Genomic DNA, 23,987 nt, shown 5'->3' with positions numbered 1-23,987 from the left:
TCCTTGATAATTATGTACCTGTCAGGCAGGGAGGAAAGGGTCGTGCGAGGGAGCCGTGGTTTAATAAGGAATTGGAATCCCTTGTTAAATGGAAGAGGGCGGCCTATCTCAAGATGAGACGTGAAGGTTCAATTGGGGCGATTGAGAGTTATAGGGTAGCCAGGAAGGACCTGAAGAGAGAGCTAAGAGCAGCAAGGAGGGGACATGAAAGGTCCTTAGTCGGTAGGATTAGGGAAAACCCTAAGGCTTTCTATAGGTATGTTAGGAATAAAAGAATGACTAGGGTAGGAATAGGTCCAGTCAAGGATAGTAGTGGGAAGTTGCGTGTGGAGGCGGAAGAGATTGGGGAGACACTGAATGAATACTTTTCTTCAGTATTTACTCAGGAACAGGGCATTGTCGTCGATGTGAATACTGAGTCACAAATAAGTAGAATGGATGGCTTTGAGGTATGTAGAGAAGAGGTGTTGGAAATCCTGGAAAAGGTGAAAATAGATAAGTCCCCTGGGCCTGATGGCATTTATCCTAGGATTCTCTGGGAAGCAAGGGAGGAGATTGCAGAGCCATTGGCCTTGATTTTTATGTCCTCTTTGTCTACAGGAGTAGTGCCAGAAGACTGGAGGATAGCAAATGTGGTTCCCTTGTTCAAAAAGGGGAGTAGGGATAACCCTAGTAACTATAGGCCGGTGAGTCTCACTTCTGTTGTGGGCAAAGTCTTAGAGAGAATTGTAAGGGATAGGATTTATGCACATCTGGATAGGAATAATGTGATCAAGGATAGTCAGCATGGTTTTGTGAAGGGCAGGTCGTGCCTCACAAACCTTATTGAATTCTTTGAAAAGGTGACGAAGGAGGTTGATGAGGGGAAAGCGGTAGATGTGGTATATATGGATTTTAGTAAGGCGTTTGATAAGGTTCCCCATGGTAGGCTACTGCAGAAAATACGGAGATATGGCATTGAGGGTGAGTTGGAGGTTTGGATTAGGAATTGGCTGGATGGAAGAAGACAGAGGGTAGTAGTTGATGGCAAAGTTTCTTCATGGAGTGCCGTCACTAGCGGTGTTCCGCAAGGATCTGTTTTGGGACCATTGCTGTTTGTCATTTTTATAAATGACCTGGAAGAGGGGTTAGAAGGTTGGGTGAGCAAGTTTGCGGATGATACGAAAGTCGGAGGAGTTGTTGACAGTGAGGAAGGATGTGGCAGGTTACAGCAGGATATAGAGAAGCTGCAGAGCTGGGCAGAAAGGTGGCAAATGGAATTCAATGTAGCTAAGTGTGAGGTGATTCACTTTGGGAAGAATAACAAAAAGATGGGGTACTGGGCTAATGGTCGGATACTTGGTAGTGTGGATGAGCAGAGGGATCTTGGTGTCCATGTACACAGATCTCTGAAAGTTGCCACCCAGGTAAATAGTGTGGTGAGGAAGGCATATGGCGTACTGGCTTTTATTGGTAGAGGAATTGAGTTCCGGAGTCCTGAGGTCATGATGCAGTTGTATAAGACTCTGGTGCGGCCGCATCTGGAATATTGTGTGCAGTTTTGGTCGCCATACTATAGAACGGATGTGGAGGCACTGGAACGGGTGCAGAGGAGGTTTACCAGGATGTTGCCTGGTATGGAAGGAAGATCGTATGAGGAAAGACTGAGACACTTGGGGCTGTTTTCATTAGAGAAAAGAAGGTTTAGGGGTGACTTGATTGAGGTGTACAAGATGATTAGGGGGTTAGATAGGGTTGACAGTGTGAACCTTTTCCCGCGTATGGAGTCGGGTATTACAAGGGGGCATAGCTTTAAATTAAGGGGGGGTAGATATAGGACTGAAGTTAGGGGTAGGTTCTTCACTCAGCGAGTCGTAAGTTCATGGAATGCCCTGCCAGTAGCAGTGGTGGACTCTCCCTCTTTATGGGCATTTAAGCGGGCATTGGATAGGTATATGGAGGATAGTGGGTTAGTATAGGTTAGGTGGGCTTGGATTGGCGCAACATCGAGGGCCAAAGGGCCTGTACTGCGCTGTATTCTTCTATGTTCTATGGCTGATGGAATTTAACGTGAGCAAGTGCGAGGTCTTGCACTTTGGCAAAAAGAATAAAAGCATAGACTACTTTCTAAATGGTGAGAAAATTAATAAAGCCAAAGCACAAAAGGATCTGGGAGTGCTAGTCGAGGATTCTCTAAAGGTAAACATGCAGGCTGAGTCCGTGATTAAGAAAGCGAATGCAATGTTGTCTCTTATCTCAAGAGGGTTGGAATATAAAAACAGAGATGTACTACTAAGACTTTATAAAGCTCTGGTTAGGCCCCATTTGGAGTACTGTGTCCAGTTTTGGTCCCCACACCTCAGGAAGGACATACTGGCACTGGAACGTGTCCAGCGGAGATTCACATGGATGATCCCTGGAATGACAGGTCTAACATATGAGGAATGGCTGAGGATACTGGGATTGTATTCATTGGAGTTTAGAAGATTAAGGGGAGACTTAATAGAGACGTACAAAATAATACATGGCTTGGAAAAGGTGGATGCTAGGAAATTGTTTCCGTTAGACGAGGAGACTAGGACCCGTGGACACAGCCTTAGAATTAGAGGGGGTCATTTCAGAACAGAAATTCGGAGACATTTCTTCAGCCAGAGAGTGGTGGGCCTGTGGAATTCATTGCCACGGAGTGCAGTGGAAGCCGGGATGCTAAATGTCTTCAAGGCCGAGATTGATAGATTCTTGTTGTCTAGAGGAATTAAGGGCTATGGGGAGAACGCTGGTAAGTGGAGCTGAAATGCGCATCAGCCATGATTGAATGGCGGAGTGGACTCGATGGGCCGAATGGACTTACTTCGACTCCTATGTCTTATGGTCTTATGGTCAAATCAACGGAACACCCATGGGCTCACCGATCTCGGGACTCATAGCAGAAGCAGCAATGCAAAGGTTAGAACAAACAGTCTTACCACAAATTCAACCCAAACTCTGGGTCAGATACGTTGATGACACCTTTGTAATCATTAAAAACACGGAAATAGAGAAAACACACCGGATCATCAACTCCACACTCACAGGAATCCAATTCACGAGAGAGGAAGAAAAGGACAACCAACTCCCATTCCTAGACGTGATGGTACAGAGAACACCAAACCGAGAATTCACCACAAAGGTACACAGGAAAGCCACACACACAGACCAGTCCTGAACTATGAAAGCAACCACCCCAATACACACAAACGAAGTTGCATCAAGACACTATTCAAAAGGGCCACAACACACTGCAGCACACCAGAACTGCAAAAAGAGGAAGAGGAACACCTATACAAGGTATTCGCCAAAAACGGATATCCTCGCAATTTCATCAACAGATGCCTAAGGGAAAGACAACGGAACGAGGACATGCCGCAACCCAAAGGACTAGCCACACTACCATACATCAAGAACATCTCTGAACTGACAGCCAGACTACTGCGACCACTAGGACTTATAACAGCACACAAACCAACAGCCACATTCAGACAACAACTCACCAGAACGAAGGACCCGATACCCAGCATGAGCAAAACTAATGTAGTGTACAAAATCCCATGCAAGGACTGCACAAAACACTATATAGGACAAACAGGAAGACAGCTAACGATCCGCATCCACGAACATCAACTAGCCACGAAATGACACGACCAGCTATCCCTAGTAGCCACACACGCAGACGACAAGCAACATGAATTCGACTGGGACAACACTACCATTATAGGGCAAGCCAAACAAAGAACAGACAGGGAATTCCTAGAAGCATGGCACTCATCCACAAACTCCATCAACAAACACATCGACCTGGACCCAATATACCGGCCACTACAGCGGACAGCTGAAACTGACAACCGGAAGCGGCAGAGGTAGGCCACTATAAATGCCGGAGGAAACACCACAGAAGCGCTTCACAGGAGGCTCCCAAGCACTGAGGATGTCACCTAGACAGGGGACGAAACGTTTGCAACAGAAACTTCCAGCTCGGCGAACAGAACCACAGCAACGAGCACCCGAGCTACAAATCTTCTCACAAACTTTGAACACCCAGAGAAAAGTAATTAAAGAACTTGAATAAAAAAAAGATGTCATCACTTTGATGGGATTATACTAATGTCCACCCTAACAGCTACTGAGACATTGAGGAACAACTATGTAGGCAGATTATGGAAGATTTGACAGGGTTGTCATAGTGGGTGACTTTAACTTCCCCATATTGACTGGGAATTCTTAGTGCAGAAGGCTTTGTTTGGTGCATCCAAGACAGTTTCTTAAAACAGTATGTGGATAGTCCAACCAGAACAGACGTTATACTGGACCTTGTACTCGCTACTGAGCTAGATCAGGTGACTGACTTTTAAGTGGCAGAGCAGTTTGAACAGTGATCACAACTCCTTAAGTTTTAAGATTGCTATGAATAAGGGTAAGTCAGGAACTTGTGGGTACGTACTAAATTGGGGGAGGGCAAATTATAACAGTATTAGGCAGGAGCTTGGGAGAGTTAACTGGGAGCAGCTGTTATCAGACAAGTCATAATTTGACATGTGGGAATTGTTTAAAGACCTGCTGATGAGAGTTCAAGACCGGCATGTCCCAGTAAGGAGGAAGGACAAGGATGCAAAGATAAGGAACCATTGATAATGAGGGAAGTTGTGAATTTGTCAAAATAAAAAAAAAATGTATGTAAGGTTTAGGAACCTAAAATTGGACAGGGTCCATAAGGAATGTAAAGAAAGCAGGAAAGAACTCAAATAGGGAATTAGAAGAGCAAGGGCCATGAAATGACCTTGACAAATAGGGTTAAAGAGAATCCAAGGCATTCTATACTGACATTAAAAACAAGAGAATAACGAGGGAGAGGGTAGGACCACTCAAGGATAAAAGAGGGAACTTATGCTTGAAAGCAGAAGATGTGGGTGAGATCATTGCATCAGTATTCACCTATGGAGAATAGGGAGATTAGTGTGGAGCATGCTAATATGTTCTGAGATCAAGAAAGAAGTGGTGTTGGGTCTCTTGAAAAGCATTAACGTTGTTAAGTTCCCAGGGTCTGATGGTATCTAGCCCAGGTTATTTGGAGGCAAAAGAGGAGATTGCTGGGTCCTTGACCAAGATCTGTGTAGGAAATGTGGTGCTGGAAAAGCGCAGCAGGTCAGGCAGCATCCAGGGAACAGGAGAATCGACGTTTCGGGCATAAGCCCTTCTTCAGAAATGAGGAAAGTTTGTCCAGCAGGCTAAGATAAAAGGTAGGGAAGGAGGGACTTGAGGGAGGGGCGTCGGAAATGTGATAGGTGGAAAGAGGTCAAGGTGAGGGTGATAGGTCAGACTGGGGTGGGGGCGGAGAGGTCGGGAAGAAGATTGCAGGTTAGGAAGGCGGTGCTGAATTCGATGGATTTGACTGAGACAGGGTGGGGGGAGGGGAAATGAGGAAACTGGTGAAATCCAAGTTCATCCCTTGTGGTTGGAGGGTTCCTAGGCGGAAGATGAGGCGTTCTTCCTCCAACCGTCGTTTTGTTGTGGTCTGACGATGGAGGAGTCCAAAGACCTGCATATCCTTGGTGGAGTGGGAGGTGGAATTGAAATGTTGAGCCACAGGGTGGTTGGGTTGGTTGGTCCAGGTGTCCCAGAGGTGTTCTCTGAAACGCTCCGCAAGTAGCCGGCCTGTCTCCCCAATATAGAGGAGGCCACATCGGGTGCAGAGGATGCAATAGATGATGTGCGTGGATGTGCAGGTGAATCTGTGGCGGATATGGAAGTTTCCTTTGGGGCCTTGGAGGGAGGTGAGGGGGGGAGGTGTGGGCGCAAGTCTTGCACCTCCTGCGGTTGCAGGGGAAGGTGCCGGGAGTGGAGGTTGGGTTGGTGGGGGGTGTGGATCTGACGAGGGAGTCACGGAGGGAGTGGTCTTTACGGAATGCTGATAGGGGAGGGGAGGGAAATATATCCTTGGTGGTGGGGTCCGTTTGGAGGTAGCGGAAATGACGGCGGATGATACGCTGAACATGGAGATTGGTGGGGTGGTAGGTGAGGACCAGTGGGGTTCTGTCCTGGTGGCGGTTGGAGGGGCGGGGCTCAAGGGCGGAGGAGCGGGAAGTGGAAGAGATGCGGTGGAGGGCATCTTTGACCACGTCGGGGGGGGAATTGCGGTCCTTGAAGAAGGAGGCCATCTGGGTTGTGCGTTTTTGGAACTGGTCCTCCTGGGAGCAGATGCGGCAGAGTCGAAGGAATTGGGAGAATGGGATGGCGTTTTTACAGGGGGCAGGATGGGAGGAGGTGTAGTCCAGGTAGCTGTGGGAGTCGGTCGGTTTGTAGTAGATGTCCGTGTTGATTCGGTCGCCTGAAATAGAAATAGAAAGGTCGAGGAAGGGGAGGGAGGAATCTGAGACAGTCCAGGTGAATTTGAGGTCGGGGTGGAAGGTGTTGGTGAAGTGGATGAACTGTTCAACCTCCTCGTGGGAGCACGAGGCGCCGCCGATACAGTCATCGATGTAGCGGAGGAAAAGGTGGGGGGTGTGGCCAGTGTAATTGCGGAAGATGGATTGTTCCACATATCCTACGAAGAGGCAGGCATAGCTGGGGCCCATGCGGGTGCCCATGGCTATTCCTTTCGTTTGGAGGAAGTGGGAGGATTGGAAAGAGAAGTTGTTCAGGGTGAGGACCAGTTCAGTCAGTCGAAGGAGGGTGTCAGTGGAAGGGTACTGGTTGGTACGGCGGGAAAGAAAGAAGCGGAGGGCTTTGAGTCCTTCGTGATGGGGGATGGAGGTGTACAGGGACTGGATGTCCATGGTGAAAATAAGGCGTTGGGGACCGGGGAAGCGAAAATCATGGAGCAGGTGGAGGGCATGGGTGGTGTCCCGAACGTAGGTGGGGAGTTCTTGGACTAAGGGGGACAGGACGGTGTCAAGGTATGCGGAGATGAGTTCGGTGGGGCAGGAGCAGGCGGAGACAATGGGTCGGCCGGGGCAGTCAGGTTTGTGGATTTTGGGCAGGAGGTAGAAGCGGGCGGTGCGGGGTTGTGGGACTATGAGGTTGGAGGCGGTGGATGGGAGATCCCCCGAGGTGATGAGGTTATGGACGGTCTGGGAGATGATGGTTTGGTGGTGGGGGGTGGGGTCATGGTCAAGGGGGCAGTAGGAGGAGGTATCTGCGAGCTGGCGTTTGGCCTCAGCGGTGTAGAGGTCGGTGCGCCAAACTACTACCGCGCCTCCCTTGTCTGCTGGTTTGATAGTGAGGTTGGGGTTGCAACGGAGTGAGTGGAGGGCTGCGCGTTCCGAGGGTGAGAGGTTGGAGTGGGTGAGAGGGGTGGGGGAGTTCAGGTGGCGGTTAATATCGCGGCGGCAGTTGGCTATGAAGAGGTCGAGGATCTTTGTATCCAAACTAGCCACTGGAGAGATCCTGGAGGACTGGCAAGTAGCAAATGTCGTTTATCTATTCAAAGAGGGAAACAGGGATAATCTAGGAAACTACAAACCAGTGAGTCTCACATCGGTGGTTGGGAAGCTAATGGAGAGAATTCTTAGGGATATGATTTACAAGCATTTGGAAAAGTGTAGACTAATTAGGGACAAACTTCATTGAATTTTTTGATGCGGTAACAAAGGTGAACGAGGAGGGTAAAACAGTGGATGTTGTCTTAATGGATTTTAGTAAGGCTTTTGACAAGGTCCCTCGTGTAGGCTCAATCAGAAGATTAAGATGCATGGCACCCACCGTGACTTGGACACTTGGATTCAAAATTGGCTTGACCAAAGAAGTCAAAGGGTAGTTGGGGAAGGGTCTTTTTCTAGCTGGAAGTCTGTGACAATTGGTGTTCTGCAGAGATCCATACTGGGACCTCTGCTGTTTGTGATGCATATAAATGACTGGAATGAAAATATAGATGTGTAGGTTAGTAAATTTGCAGACTGACACAAAGTTCAGTGGAGTTGTGGATAGTGGAGAAGGTTGTCAAAGGGTACAGCAAGATATCAGTCAGTTGCAGATATGGGCAGAGAAACAGCAGATAGAGTTTAATCTAGACAAGTAACCAGAAGAAGACGACTCTGTAAGGTAACGATTTTTATTTTCTTTTATATATTCAAGTGCATTGTTTGGTATTAGTTAGTTGAGTTAAAGCTAAGGCGTACAATGGCAAGGGACCTCAGACCTGTGGTATGTGCCTCTTGCTTAATGTGGGAGTTCAGGGACGTGGCTGATGTCCCTGACTCTGACACTTGCAAGAGGTTTATCCAGCTGCAGCTGTTGTTTGACCGCATAATGGTTCTGGAGCTGCGGATGGACTCACTGTGGAGCATCCACGATGCTGAGGAGGTCGTGGAGAGCACGTTTAGTGAACTGGTCACACCACAGGTTAGAGTTGCTGAGGGAGACAATGAATGGGTGATCAAAAGTAAGAAGGTAGCGCAAGTGTTCCCTGCAGTCATTTCCCTCCAAAACAGGTATACCATTTTGGATACTGTTGGGGGAGATGGGTCATCAGGGGAGGGAAGCAGTTGCCAGGATCATGGCACCGTGGCAGGCACTGCTGTTCAGAAGGGTCAAAAGATTCGTAGGAACATAGTCATAGGGGATTCTATTGTAAGTGGAGTAGATAGGTGGTTCTGCGGCCAAAAACAAGACTCCTGGATGGTATGTTGCCTCCCAGAGGCTCGGGTCAGGGATGTCACCAATCGACTGCAGAGCATTCTGAAATGGGAGGGCAAACAGCCAGTTGTCGTGGTGCATATAGGCACCAATGATATAAAGAAAAAATGAGATGAGGTCCTGAAAGCAGAATTCAGGGAGCTAGGAGAGAAGTCAAAGAGGAGGACCTCAAAGGTAGTGATCTCGGGATTACTACCAGTGATGAAGGAAGGGCTGTAGATGTCATATACATGGATTTCAGTACGGCATTTGATAAGGTCCCCATGGTAAACTAATGGAGAAAGTGCAGTCACATGGTGTGCAAGGTGTTCTAGCTGTGTGGATAAAGAACTGGTTGAGCAGAGACAGAGTTGAAGGGAGTTTCTTGAGAAATGGAGAAAGGTGACCAGTGGTGTTCCACAGGGATCAGTGCTGGGGCCACTGTTGTTTGTAATTTACATAAATTACCTGGAAGAGGGCACAGCTGGTATGATCAGCAAGTTTGCAGATGACACTGAGATTGGTGGAGTAGCAGAAAGCATAGGGAACTTTCAAAGAATACAGAAGAATATAGATAGACTGGAGAGTTGGTTGGAGAAGTGGCAGATGGAGTTCAATCCGGGCAAATGTGAAGTGAAGCATTTTGGAAAGTCTAATTCTACAGCGAGCCATATTTTAAACGGAAGAGCTTTGGGAAAAGTTGATGAGCAGAGAGATCTGGGAATTCAGGTCCATTGTATGCTGAAGGTGGCTGCACAGGTACACAGAGTGGTCAAGGAGGCACAGGGTATTGAGTATAAGAGCTGGTAGGTCATGTTAAAATTGTGCAAGACTTTCGTTCGGCTGCATTTGGAATACTGTGTACAGTTCTGGTTGCCACATTACCAAAAGGATGTGGATGCTTTGGAGAGGGTGTAGAGAAGGTTTGAGGATGTTGCCTGGTATGGAAGGTGCTAGCTATGAAGAGAGGTTGAGTAGGTTAGGATTGTTTTCATTACAAAAAAGGAGATTAAGAGGGGACCTGAATGGAGGCCTACAAAATCATGAAGGGTATAGACAGGGTGGATAGAGATAAGCTTTTTTCCCCAGGGTGAGGGATTCAATAACAAGAGATCACACATTCAAGGTGAGAGGAGAAACGTTTAAGAGGGATACACGCGGCAAATACTTTACCCAGAGGGTGATAGGTGCCTGAAATGCATTGCCAGCAGAGGTAGGAGAGGCAGGCACTGTAGATTCATTTAAGGTGCATCTGGACAGATGAATAGGTGGGGAGTACAGCGATACAAATCCTTAGAAACTGGGCGATAGGTTTAGACAGTGGATTTGGATTGGCACAGGCCTGGAGGGCCGAAGAGCCTGTTCATGGGCTACAAACTTTCATTGCTCTTTGTTTTTTGAAAAAGGATGAGATGCTGCTATTTGGGAGATCAAATGTTAAGGAAAAGTATACAGTTAATAGCAAGACCCTGAACAGCACTGACGTATAGAGGGATTTTGAGACAATTGCTCCCTGAAAGTGGCCACTCAAGTAGACAGGGTGGTAAAGAAGGCATATGGCATACTTGCCTTTACTAGTCAGGGCACTGAGTACAAGAGTCAGGTAGGCATGATGCCGCTTTATGAGACTTTGATTTGGATGTACAGAGTATTGTATTTAATTTTGATCGCCACATAACAGCTTTGAAGGTGGTGTAGGAGAGGTTTCCCAGGATGCCGCCTGGATTAGAACGTATGAGCTATAAGGAGAGCTAGAAAAACTCTGGTTATTTTCTCTGAAGTGGCAGAGGCTGAGGGGAGACTTGATTGAACTTTATAAAACTATGAGATGCATCGATAAGGTTGATGGTCAGAATCTTACTTCCTGAATTGAAATGGCTGATACTAGGGGAAACATTCAAAGGAAATGTGAGGGGCAACATTTTTTTTTACACAAACAGTGGCAGCAGTCTGAACGCGCTGCCAGTGATGGTGGTTGAGGCAGATACAATAGGGGCGTTTAAGGGACTTTTAGATAAGCGCATGAAAATGCAAAGAATGGAGGGATATGGACTAAGGACAGATGGGATTAATTTAGTTTGGCATCATGTTCGGCACAACATTGTGGGGTGAAGGGCCCAGTTGTTTGTTATACTGTTCTATCTTCTATGAAGAACAGCAAGTCCTGGCAACCAAAAAGATAATCTCAGCAAACAATGTGGACTGAGGACACTGAACTTCATTCTATCTTTTCTAAATCTACTGGTATTCTGAGTGGACTGAGGACACTGAACTTCATTCTATCTTTTCTAAATCTACTGGTATTCTGAGGACGTAACTAGTAGCGTCGATCGGGGGAGCCAGCAGACGTGGTTTATTTGGACTTCCAGAAGGCTTTCGACATAATCTTACCTCTTATGTTAACCTCTTAAGTAAGACTAAAATGCATGGGACTGGAGTAGTGTATTGAAATGGATTTTAAAAATTGGTTAATAGACAGTACAAATGGCTCCTTTTCTGAAGGGCAGGCAGAGATTAGTGGGATTGGTACTCGGACCCTAGCTATTCACAATATATGTTAATGATTTAGATGAGGAAACTAAAATTAGTGTCTCAAAATTCACAGATGACACAAAGCTGTGGAAGGGTGAGCTGTGAGGATGCAGTGTGATTTGGACTGGCTGAGTGAGTGGGCAAATGCATGGTAGGTACAATATAATCTTGATTAATGTAAGATTATCCACTTTGGTAGCAAGGTTTTCAGTTTTAGCTTTCTGCAGTTGCTGGGATCTTGAAGCTGGGCTGGAAACACTTATTCCTCTCTCTATTATAGCTAAAAGCTGGGGTTCTCTTCCTGCTGCTACAGTTGCATGTGAGACCATCCATTTTATTGAATTTGCCTTTGCCAAGGGTGTTTTTATGGGATGTTACTACATTGCAACAGTTACTGTTCAGTAGTTAAATAATCTATTATTCTATAAAGTTTTCCAGTAGATATTATAATTTCTTCTTTCTTTTAGCTGTAGCGTATGAATAAAGTGAGTTTTGCTTCAAGACTGGTAGTTTGACTAATCAGATTGCATACTGAATGAAACACCTGGCACTTGCCCTTAAAATAAGAAAACATTAGTGGGTAAGCTATCTTCTTCATACTTTGGGTTTTGGTCTGGTCCATAACAAAAGAAACCTGGACTGTACTTTTCATTCACCAGGATCTAAGATGACAGATGAATGGGGAACTTTTGCATTGTTTGATAAATCTTTAACTTTTGTGACAACTCCAGGAACAATAGAGTTTGATATCCAATTTATCCCAACAATTTAAGGATGTCTTTCCAGGAAGGAAGTCATTTACAGGACAAAGATAACAAAGATTAGAGCAAAATTAACCATAGCATCAATCTTTTGATTTCTACTGCAAAAGAATGAAAGAAAGTAAGGTTTATATTTCTAATACTTTTAAGTACAAACATTAGGCACATACCATTCCCATAAGCCCAGTCATCATTCAGTCGATGGCGCACCTTCTGATAGATTGCAGACATTGTCTTCATGTTGCTCTTCCGCCATTGCCGACCTAAGTATTTGGTCTGTACCTTCAGCAACTTCAGAACATATAACTGCATCATGGCTTGTTTCACTTTGAGTGCTCGTTTCAGGATTGGAGCTGACTTAAATACTACCAGCATCTATATAATGAAGAACGAATATTCACTGAAGGCAATGAATGAGAGTCAGTTTTTAAAGACCCCTCATTGTAGAGTAGCATTTTACACAATTTCACACAATTTCTTAAACCACAATTTGATAAGCATTTAAAATTCCCAAATATGTTGACATGATAGGTTACTGAACTTGTTTTATATTTTATGGGTTTACAGCTGTTACTTTGTGTTGAATAAATATTATGGTCCATAGTGGGTCCTCATATCTGGAAATTGTTGAAAAGCCACTAATATGATTCACTGACAAACATTCAAGTATCCACTGTATTCATCGATCCTCTTTTTAAAGACTGAATGCAATATTTTGCTCGTCTAAATACTTAACATAGCGTTGTAGAATACAGAGTGCAATAACAGACCTTTTATCAAATGGGAGTACAAGCAGGCACAATAAATTTCAGGTTCTCAAGAGGGTCATTCTCCTTTTATTTTTAAGGTTTCACCCTTCACTTTCCCACTGAATTGGGGCTTTTAAAATCTAACAACAATGGTAATGTAAAACAATGAGCATCTGCTTATGTAGGTGCATCAGAAACAGCACACCAAGTGAACTGCTATCTGCATCTTTGCTTTTACAATTTGAAAGGAGTTGTATTTAAATGTACAGTTGACATGCTCAAACATACCATTGTCCTTGAATGTTTCCATTTGGTCAGTTTATTGAGGATTCGAAGGAGGTTTATGCATGAAAAGAGATTCCTCCAGCAGAACTGGTTATTATCACCTGTTTCCTACATGGGACAAACAAATTGAATAAATGTTTGAACATTCACTCAATGAAACCATTAAATTGCCAACAATAGCTATTATGAAAAAACAAGTTATTGAAACTCATTGTATGTCATGTTTACACTGTTGCTTGTAAGTAATGAGCGAGGTGTAAGAGTAGATGGCGTGTCTCTGGGGTGTGTATACAAGATGAGATGCAGCTAGCAAAACGCTGCCGATTGGTTTGTGGAGTTGTGGATGCCAAAGGTGAACACCCTGATAATAGCTACGTGTTTGAACAGTTTGTCGGTATGAGCACTACTGACATAAGCCTTTGGTTGCTGAAAGGGCAGGTGTTGTCTCTCTCCTTCCATTAAAATACTAAAGCTACCAGTTTTTGTAAAGTTTTGCCATTAACCAGCAAGTTAGAGACTTTATAATTTGCTCTGTGTCACCTGTGAAGAGGCAAGAAAACCTGAAGGAAAAGATCAGGGTTCTGAAGGACTTGGATTTCCTTTTAACTCCAATCAAATCTTGAAAACTGGTGTTATTGAATTGTTTCCCCAGTATTTTACTTCCCTTCTATTCTTAGCACCAGTGATCTTTTGCTTGTCTATGTGTAGGAAGGTTTTAGAAAGATGTCAGAGTCAAACCTACATGTCAACAGCTCATAGTTGTTCAGCTATACTTTATTTATTTGTATTAAATAGTAACTCTTGTGAAGTACAGAAACCTGGTCTATGTTTTCTGTTAACCTGAGTCCACCAGACAGGTAAATTGGAGATATTGCACACTTTGACAAAATCTTTACGTTTTGTGATGGCCCTGGGAATAAAGGGGTTTGATTTCCAATGTACTACTCCATCGAGGCATATCAATAAATTTTTCTTTGTACAAATTTTAAAATTAGTCTTCAGAAAAATATAAAACTGCCTTTTGACAATTTCTTATAAATGGAATGTGATTGTCCTCGGCAAGGCTGGAATTTGCTTATCCCTAATTGCCCTTGAACAAAGTGGCTTGCTCGGGTTTTCAGAGCGTAGTGAAGAGTTAGCCACATTGCTATTACATCTGCACATATGCTGGACCAGGGTAAGGATGACAGATTTTCTTTTTCAAAGGACAATAAATGAACCTCATGGGTTTTAAAACAATCAATAATGGATATATAATTCCAATTAGACTAGCTATTTTATATTCCAGATTGTACTGAATAAAGATTTTCCAGTTACTGTGGTTAGATTCTAATCCAAGTCTCAAGAATGTTAGGTTAGAGCTCTAGATTAGCAGCGAGACTTCACCAGTTTCCTCATTTCCCCTCCCCCCATCTTACCTCCGTTCCAACCTTCCAGCTCAGCACCATCCTCATAACCTGTCCTACCTGCCAATCTCCATTCCCACCTATCTGCTCCACCCTCCACTCCGACCTATCACCTCCATCCCCACCCCCATTCACCTATTGTACTCTTTGTTACCTTCTCCCCAGCACACCCCCCCCACCCTCCCACTTATCTCTCCACCCTGGATGCTTCCCGCCTCTACTCCTGATGAAGGGCTTTTGCCCGAATCGTCGATTTTCCTGCTCCTCGGATGCTGCCTGACCTGCTGTGCTTTTCCATCACTACCCAGATCTAAACTCTAGATTAGCAGTCCAGTAACTTCTAAATCACTGTTCTCATAGACCGTCCAAGATGTCTTCATTCAGTACCATCAGCTAAAGAATGGGGGAATGTTGCTGCGGAAGTTAATTGAAGCGTGGAAAAACAATTAACATTATAGGGTGAATCCTTCAAAATGAGTTGCAGCTACAAAAAGCATTTTGAGCTGTGCAAAACTAGATCAAGGGTTGACAGTTACCACGATTTCACTGGTAATGATATATTTGAAGAAATAAATTTGAGTTATTTACAGACTTTTCACAAAATCTTGATGCACTGATTTTGATGTGGCAACAAGAGTTGAAGCATTGCTCTAAAAGGTAAAATCGCCATAGTCCTTGAGGACGATAGAGTTGCTCTCTCGTTAGCGAGACAGCTGATTGTGGTGGTTTAACCTGAGGGTCACCACATCTCAAGTGAGGGGAGAGGTTGAGACTGCCAGGAACATCATGGCAATTTCAGCTAGTTTGGGAATTGAATATGCACTGCTGGTGTGACTCTGTATCACAAAATAGTGTTCATTATATTTTTCGGCATACTATCAGTAATTGTAAAAGTAAACCAGAATGACAGATGTGCAATTTGAATGTACATACCAATCTTGGGGTTTAGAATTATAGAATCCCTACAGTGCAGATATAGGCCATCCAGCACATTGAGGCTGCACAAACCCTCTGAAGAGCATGCCACACAGATATCCTGTATCTCCCCTCACCATGTCCCCCCTCCCCCACACACCACCCAACCCCCATCTCTGCAACCCCAAATTTGACATGGCTAATCCACCCAACTTGCATTCCTGGAAGCTATGCAGCAACTTATCATGGCCAATTCACCTACCTTCACATTTTTGCACTGTGAAGGAAACCGGAGCACCCGGTGGAAACCCATACAGACACAGAACTTGCAAACTCCTAAAGAGATTATTACCAAAGGAAAGTGCAAATGAGATGTGTACAGATGGGATAAAACTTGGCTCGGAAACTCAAAGTTGGAATCTATTATCTGTGGAAATTCCTTGCCACTGAAATATGATAAGTTCAAGGAAAGGAAAACTGTAGGATATTTTAAGTTCATTTGATTTGGTAGATAAAGCATTAATGCCTAAAATACTGGTCAGATACTGAAGCAGTGGATGATCAAATGCAGCAAGGTGGGGACAATATCCAGGATAGGTGAAAACTGGCAAGCAACATTCACATTAAACAAATGCCAGGCAATGTTCATCTCCATTAAGATACAATCTAACAATGCAATGGCGTTACCATCACTGAATATTCCACTATCAACATGTTTATCACTGAACTAGAAACTGAACTAGACAAACCAGACTGTAAATATAGTGATTGCAAAAGCAGGTCAGAGGCTAGGAATTCTGCAGCAAGAAACTTACTTCCTCACTCCACAAAGCTTGTTCACCATCTTCATGGCACAAGTCAGAGTGTGCTAGAATACTCCCCACCTTCCTGGATCAATGCAGCTCCAATAAAACTCAGGAAAATTGACACCATCCACAAGAAGCTTTCTCCATCAGCCTACCATGGGGAACCTTATTAAACATCTTACTGAAGTCAGTGTATATGACACCTACAGTCCTTCCCTCAATCAACATTGTCACTTCCTCAAGTAATTCTATTAAGTTGGTAAGACATGACCTTCCCTGCATAAAACCATGCTGCTGAGGTTTGTGCAGCCTCAATGTGCTGGATGGCCTAAATCTGCACTGCAGGGATTCTATGATTTGTTTTTAGATTAGATTACTTACAGTATGGAAACAGGCCCTTCGGCTCAACAAGTCCACACTGACCCGCCACCCACCCATTCTCCTACATTTACCCCTTCACCTAACACTACGGGCAACTTAGCATGGCCAATTCACCTAACCTGCACTTTTTTGGATTGTGGGAGGAAACCCATGCAGACACTGGGAGAATGTGCAAACTCCACGGCACGGTGGCACAGTGGTTAGCACTGCTGCCTCACAGCGCCAGAGACCCGGGTTCTATTCCCGCCTCAGCTACTGACTGTGTGGAGTTTGCACGTTCTCCCAGTGTCTGCTTGGGTTTCCTCCCGGTGCTCCGGTTTCCTCCCACAGTCCAACGATGTGCAGGTCAGGTGAATTGGCCATGCTAAATTGCCCGTAGTGTTAGGTAAGGGGTAAATGTAGGGGTATGGGTGGGTTCGCTTCGGCGGGTCGGTGTGGACTTGTTGGGCCGAAGGGCCTGTTTCCACACTGTAATGTAATCTGTAATCTGATCCACACACAGAGTCGCCTGAGTTGGGAATTGAACCCCTGTCTCTGGCGCTGTGAGGCAACAGTGCTAACCACTGTGCCACCGTGCTGCCCACAAAATTCTAAATCCCAAAATTGGTATGTACATTCAAATTGCACATCTGTCATTCTGGTTTACTTTTACAATTACTGACAGCATGCCAAAAAATATATTGAACACTAGTTTGTGATACAGAGACACACCAACAGTGCATATTCAATTCCCACACTAGCTGAAAGCCCATAATCTTCCAAATATAAATAGATCCTATCCCTCAGTATCTTCTTGATCAGCTTTCCTACCACTGATGTCAGGCTCGCAGGTCTATAAATTATCTGGAATATCCTTGCGACCCTTAAACAAGGGGACAATATTAGCAATTCTCCAGTCCTCTGGGACCTCATCAGTGTTCAAGGATGTTGCAAAGATATCTGTTAAAGCCCCAGGTACCTCCTCTCTCACTTCCCTCAGTAACCTGGGATAGATCCCATCTGGACCTGGAGACTTGTCCACCTTAATGCCTTTTAGAATACGCAACACTTCTTCCCTCCTTATGCTGACTTGACCTAGAATAATTAAACATTTAACCTAAACATCCATCATGTTAGTGGGCGGCACGGTGGCACAGTGGTTAGCACTGCTGCCTCGCAGCGCCAGAGACCCGGGTTCAATTCCCGACTCAGGCGACTGACTGTGTGGAGTTTGCACGTTCTCCCCGTGTCTGCGTGGGTTTCCTCCGGGTGCTCCGGTTTCCTCCCACAGTCCAAAGATGTGCAGGTTAGGTGAATTGGCCATACTAAATTGCCCGTAGTGTTAGGTAAGGGGTAAATGTAGGGGTATGGGTGGGTTTCGCTTCGGCGGGTCGGTGTGGACTTGTTGGGCCGAAGGGCCTGTTTCCACACTGTAATCTAATCTAATCTAATCTAAAAAAAAAATGTCCCTCTCCTCAATGGATACTGATGCAAAGTACTCATTAAGAATCTCACCCATTTTCTTTGACTCCATGCATAATTTCCCTTTGCCCTCGAGTGGACCAACCCATTCTCTAGTTACCCTCTTGCTCCTTGTATACAAATAAAAGGCTTTGGGATTTTCCTTAACCCTGTTTGCTGAAGATATTTCATGACCCCTTTCAGCCCTCTTAATTCCTCGTTTTAGGTTGGTCGTACTTTCCCGATGTTCTTCCAAAGCTTCGTCTAGACTTTATGTATGCTTCCTTTTTCCTCTTAGCTAATCTCACAATTTCACCTGTCACCCATGGTTCCCTAATCTTGTCATTTCTATCCCTCATTTTCACAGAGACATGTCTGTCCTGCGCTCGCATCAATCTCCTCTTTAAACACCTTCCACACATCAAATACAGATTTACCATCAAACAGCTGCTCCAAAATCCACATTCCCCAGCTCCTGCCAAAGTTTGCTTTAGTTGGCCTTCTCCCAATTTCGCACTCTTCCTTTAGGAATACTTTCGGCTTTGTCCATGAATATTCTGAAACTTAAGGAATTGTGCTGTATATTCCCGAAGTAATTTCCTACTGAAACTTGAACCACCTGGCTGTAGGTTTGGAGTCGCATGTAGACCAGACCATGTAAAGAATGCAGTTTCCTTCCCTAAAAGATATTAGTGAGGCAGATGGGTTTTTCTGACATGGTTTCATGGTCATTATTAGAACCTTATTCTAAGATTTTTAGTGAATTCAATTCAAATGAATTCCATCATCTGCATGATTTTAACCTGGGTCCCCCAAACATTACCCGAGTCTCAGGATTTACAGTCCTGCGATAACACCACTAAGCCTATACTTACCCATATACTGTTACTAATTTGATTTGTTCGGTCTATATGGAGATTAGTCACCAAGTTACACCTGTATCTTTATTTCTTGCATCTCTAATTCTCTGTTTAATGCCTTCCCCAACATTACCATTACCACTAATGATCTGTGGACTAATGACTAATTATTGAAATCACAGGAAGCTGAACAGCTTGAGGCTATGAACAAGATTGGCCAATGCCTTCAGATTTCAAACAGCTCAGGAAACCTTTAGCAGGAAAGGACTTTAACAAAACAGTAGTAGGGCTGAAAGAGGCCATGAAATGCCTTGGCAAACAAGATTGAGGAAAATCCCAACTTGTTCTATACATATATGAGGTGGAACAATGTAAGAATTAGGAGCAGTAGACAATTCAGCTGTTCTATCATGACTGATCTTATACTGGTCTCAATTCCACTTTCCTGCCTTCTCCCCATTGCCCTTTATCCTGCTTTATCATCAAAAACGTATCTATGTCTTTTTTTGAATCTGTTGATTGATTCTTCCTCCACTGCCTCTGAGGCAGTGAGTTCCATACATTCACAACCCTGACAGAAGTAGTTTCTCCTCATCTTAAAACCTACCTCTTCTCACTGTATATGTACTGAGATGGATTAAAAAATTGATAATACATAGGAAACAAAGAGCAGGAATAAAGAGGCTTTTTTCTGAATGGTAGGTAGTGACTAGTGGAATACCAGAAGTATTGGTATTAGGACTCTAACTATTCACAATATGTATTAATGATTTAGAAGGGACATGGGGAGACCATACATGGAATATTGTGTGCAGTTGATTCCCTATCTGAGGAAGGATGTTCTCATTAAAGAGGGAGAGCAGTGAAGGTTTTTTTCCCAAATGGATTCTTGGGAATGGTAGGACTGACAGCTGAGGAGAAATTGAATTGGTTAACATTGTAATTACTCTTGTTTGGAAGAACGAGGGGGATCTTGTAGAAACCTATAAAATTCTAACAGGGCTAGATAAGTTAGTTGGAGTCAGGATGTTCACGATGGTGGGGGAGTCCGGAACAAGGGACCATAGTTTAAGATAAAGGATTGTGACGTGAATAAACTTTTTTCATCCAGAGAGAGGATGAGTCTGTGAAATTCACTACCACATGATGTGGTTGACGGCAAAACATTTAAGTATTTTTGCAAAGGAGGTAGACACATTTGGTAGCTAAAGACTTGGGGGTACAGGTGCATAAAACACAGAAAGCTAGCACACAGGTGCCGCAGCTAACCAGGAAGGCTAATAAAATGTTAGCCCTCATTCAAGGTGGTTGGCATATAACAGTAGGGATATATTACTGCAATTTCACAAGGTAGTGGTGAGACCACATCAGAAGTTTTCTTCCCCTTATTTAAGGAAAGATATCATTTCATTGGAAGCAATTCAGGGAAAGTTCACTCAGATGACCCCTGGTCTGGAGAGATTGCCTTATGAGTAAAAGCTAAATGGGTTGGGACTCTCACTGGAGTTTAGATGAATGAGAAAAAAATCTCATTGAAACATATCGAATTCTTAAGACTTGACAGGGTAAATGCTGACAGGAAGTTTCCCCTCACTGGAGAATCTACAACTGGGGACATACTCTGGGAATAAAGGGGTACCAAGTTAAAACCAAGATGAAGTGGAATTTCAGAGAGTTGTTTCTTTGCAATTCCTTGCCACAGAGAGCTGTGGGTTCATTGTTCTTATAAGGTTGGGATAAATAGATTCTCAACCAATAGGGAATTAAGGATAACGTGGAAAGTGCAGGAAAATGGATGTGAGGCATATTGGAAAAAGTGAGGACTGCAGATGCTGGAGTACCAGAGTTGAAAAATGTGGTGCTGAAAAAACACAGGCCAGGCAGCATCCGAGGAGCAGGAGAATCGACGTTTCGGGCATTCCTGAAGAAGGGCTTATATGCCTGACACGTCGATTCTCCTGCTCCTCGGATGCTGCCTGGCCTGCTGTGTTTTTCCAAAGTGAGGCATATTGGATCAACCATGATCCTGTTTAATGGCAGAGCCTACTTTTATGTTCAACTTTTATGTTTCTGCATGTAAACTTATCACTAAAGTAGATATCATCCTCAAATTGAGGGAGAGCTGATGACATTGAGGAAGTAGAGTATTCCAAATCACAAACAATTTGCTGTAGCAAATAAATTGTCATGTTTTTTCTGGTTCTTTTGATTACTATTCTATCACTGGAAAGATTTTCTCATTTATTCTCATAACTGTAAATGCTTCTATTAAATCTCCCCTGAACATCCCTACCTGCGACCTTTCCTAGGTCTTAACAGAGAGTGTCTATTTTTAAGTCAGTTTTATCAATCAATTCTACCACCTTCACTTATGTGCCTGTACACATCAAGAAGTTTATTTATTCCTGCACACCTTCAAAATAGTACAATCGAATTTATGTCATTTTAGTACTGTATTATTCGTCCCTCCAAAATAACGAATTAACTTGTTTTAAGTTATTTTACTGATTAGAGGCTCTGAAATATTTTACTTTGTTTGCTGCAAAATTTCATATATTACCCATGAATTACATAAATAAAATAATTTAATGCTGCAGACAATTGAAGTGTTTTTAAAAATACAAAGACATCAAGGTACTCATTTATTTTCCACATGGGAGAAATTACATTTAACATTGGACAAGTCTTTCAAGAATTGACAATAGTGAGTAGAGTGGGTTCTTTTTGGTTATATGTTTTATTGATTAAAATTGAAAAGTATAAAACAAAGGTACTAACTTAGCCTGGAACAGTGTTTAGTAGAGCAGTAAGACTGGGCTATTTTCTGATCTGTAGATTTTTTTTTATAAATTATATTTTTATTAAGAAAAATAGATTTTTAAATATTACAACAAATACAAAACAATGCAATTCAAAACAGTATAAAACTAAACCCAAATAATAAAAAAAAATTCCCCAACCCACCCTCCTATACGAATGTATAAACATATATAAACAAGTCTAAAATTAATTTAAAAAACCCTAAACTAGCTATTTAACTAAATAAATAAATACCTAACAACAAACAAATAACAGTAATAACTCAGCCCAGCCAAACAAAACACTCATACATTCACAGTTCCTCCCTGGATATTGGACTCATGAAACACAATCGTTACGGCTATATAAAAGCCCTTGTTAATGTGGCAGATAAATCTGTGTCCAGGTATTTCAAAAAGGGTTGCCATGTCTTGTAAAAATTCTCAGTTTTGTGGTGTACCATATTTGTGAGAAAATCAAGAGGAATATGCTCCATAACAATCTTCCGGCAACCTGATAGGCCTGGGGGTTTTTCGGATATCCAACCTAGCAAGATATTCTTCCTTGCACAGAACGTAAGAATATTGAAAAGTTTTTTTTTCTTATGTGCGTCTGCAGGAAATACAGGAGAGTAGTAGGGTCCTTCTCTATCCCTACACCTAAAATCCTCTCCATTGCAGCCACCACAGCACTTCACATGTTTGAAGCCTGTCACAAGACCAAAGATAATGGGTAAGAGTGCCCGTGCAGACCTTGCACTTGGGACATGCTGAAAATATCCCTGGTTTAAATTCTGACAAACGGTCTGGGGCTAAGTGGACCCTGTGGAGAATCTTCAACTGTAAAGCATGGGTCCTATTGCAAATTGATATCTTCCTTGCAATCTCCCAAATATCCTTCCATGCCTCTGAAGAAACTTCAACACCCAGCACTCTTTCCCACATCTTGCAGAGTCAGAGTCAATCAGACTCATCTGAGGTGGCACCCCCCAATTGGTGACATAAAGTACTGACAGAGAGTGTACTCTTAGCTTTTAGTACCCCTCTTTCTATATCAAATTTGTAGGGATCCATCAAAAGTGTGGTCTTTTTTTGAATAAAATCCCTAACTTGAAAAAAAAACAAAAGAGGTCTCTATTAGGTAACTCGTACTTCCGCACTAATTAATCGAAGGACATCATTACATCGCAAATAAATCACCCATGCAAGGTATGCCCCTAGCTGCCCAACATTTAAATCCTGAATCTATCATACCCGGTTGAAAACCCAGTATACCCGCTAAAGGTGTAAACAAAGATGTTTTACCAATATTACCTTCCCTCTGCCGAATTGCCCACCATGCTTTAACAGTATTGATGACTATTGGGTTATGGCAATATTCCCTAACTGTCCTCACCTTGTCCAAAAACAGCAAACTGGTAAGGGGGCACCTTGCCTGGGAGGCTTCGATATCTAGCCATATTGAAAGAGGGTCCCCACAAATCCAATCACTCACGTAGATCAAAAGCGAGCTTAACTGGTAATTTTTAATGTCCGGAAGGTCTACTGGATCTCTAGATTATTAAGGTGCAAAAATGGCTTTGAGTAGAGTGATGTGGTCCTCCTGTCGTAAGTAGGAGATTAGGGAGAGTTTCCATGTTACTGATGATTATGTCTGCAGTAAGTATGTTTGGTTACGAATCCTATCAGATTGCATGGATTGGTTGCAGCACAATTAGAGGCAATAAGGAAATTACAAGAGCTAGAGTGTGTGGTGGATGGCAGTTACAGGAAGGGAGAAAAAACAATTATACAGTCAGGTCAATGGGTTGGAGTGGGAGGCAGGTAGTACAAGAGTCTCCTGTGGCTATCTCCATCTTAAACAAGTATGCTATTTTGGAAAATGTAGAAACTGATGGACTCTCAGGGGAATGTAGCATGAACAGCCAAGTTTCTGGTACTGAGACTAGCTCTGATGTAACAAGGGGTACGCCAGGTTCCAAGCGACTAACTGTGACAGGGACTCTCTAGTCAGAGGCACAGACAATCATTTCTATGGCTGACAGCGAGAGATCAGAAAGGTGTGTTCCTCCCGGGTGCTAGGATCAAGGATATCTCAGAGAGAGTGTAGAATATTCTCAAAGGGAGTGGGACCAGCAGGTCATTGTCCACATTGGAACTAACGACATAAGAAGGCAAAAGGATAAGATTCTGCAGGGAGAATATAGCAAGTTAGGCAGGAACTTAAAAGGAGGTCCTAGAGGGTAGTAATATCTGGATTATTTCTGGTGCCAGGAGCTAGTGAGGGTAGGAATAGGAGGATAGATCTAATGAACACATGCCTGATGAGCTATTGCAGGGGTGAAGGGTTCACATTCTTGGATCATTGGAATCTCTTCTGGGGTAGAAGTGATGTATACAAGAAGGACGGTTTGCACCTGAATTGGAAG

General features: G+C 43.6%; 1 protein-coding gene across 1 annotated transcript in view; it reads right to left on the bottom strand.

Annotated features, from left to right (window-relative positions):
* Positions 1–23,987, bottom strand: part of strip1 (striatin interacting protein 1) — a 215,805-nt gene that overhangs the window by 5,697 nt on the left and 186,121 nt on the right. Inside the window, exons 19-20 of the mRNA XM_087973399.1 lie at positions 12,956–13,060; positions 12,089–12,293 (exon numbers count right to left, since the gene is read on the bottom strand). Of these exons, the coding sequence (XP_087829525.1) occupies positions 12,089–12,293; positions 12,956–13,060 (310 nt within the window). The remainder of the gene's footprint in view (positions 1–12,088; positions 12,294–12,955; positions 13,061–23,987) is intronic.

Source organism: Chiloscyllium plagiosum, unplaced genomic scaffold, assembly GCF_037043375.1.
Source record: "Chiloscyllium plagiosum isolate Xiang-an unplaced genomic scaffold, Cpla_swu_hap1 HiC_scaffold_26, whole genome shotgun sequence".
Classification (NCBI taxonomy): Eukaryota; Metazoa; Chordata; class Chondrichthyes; order Orectolobiformes; family Hemiscylliidae; genus Chiloscyllium; species Chiloscyllium plagiosum.
Note: the sequence above shows the minus strand (reverse complement) of the source record. Positions and strands in the feature narration are given on the sequence as shown.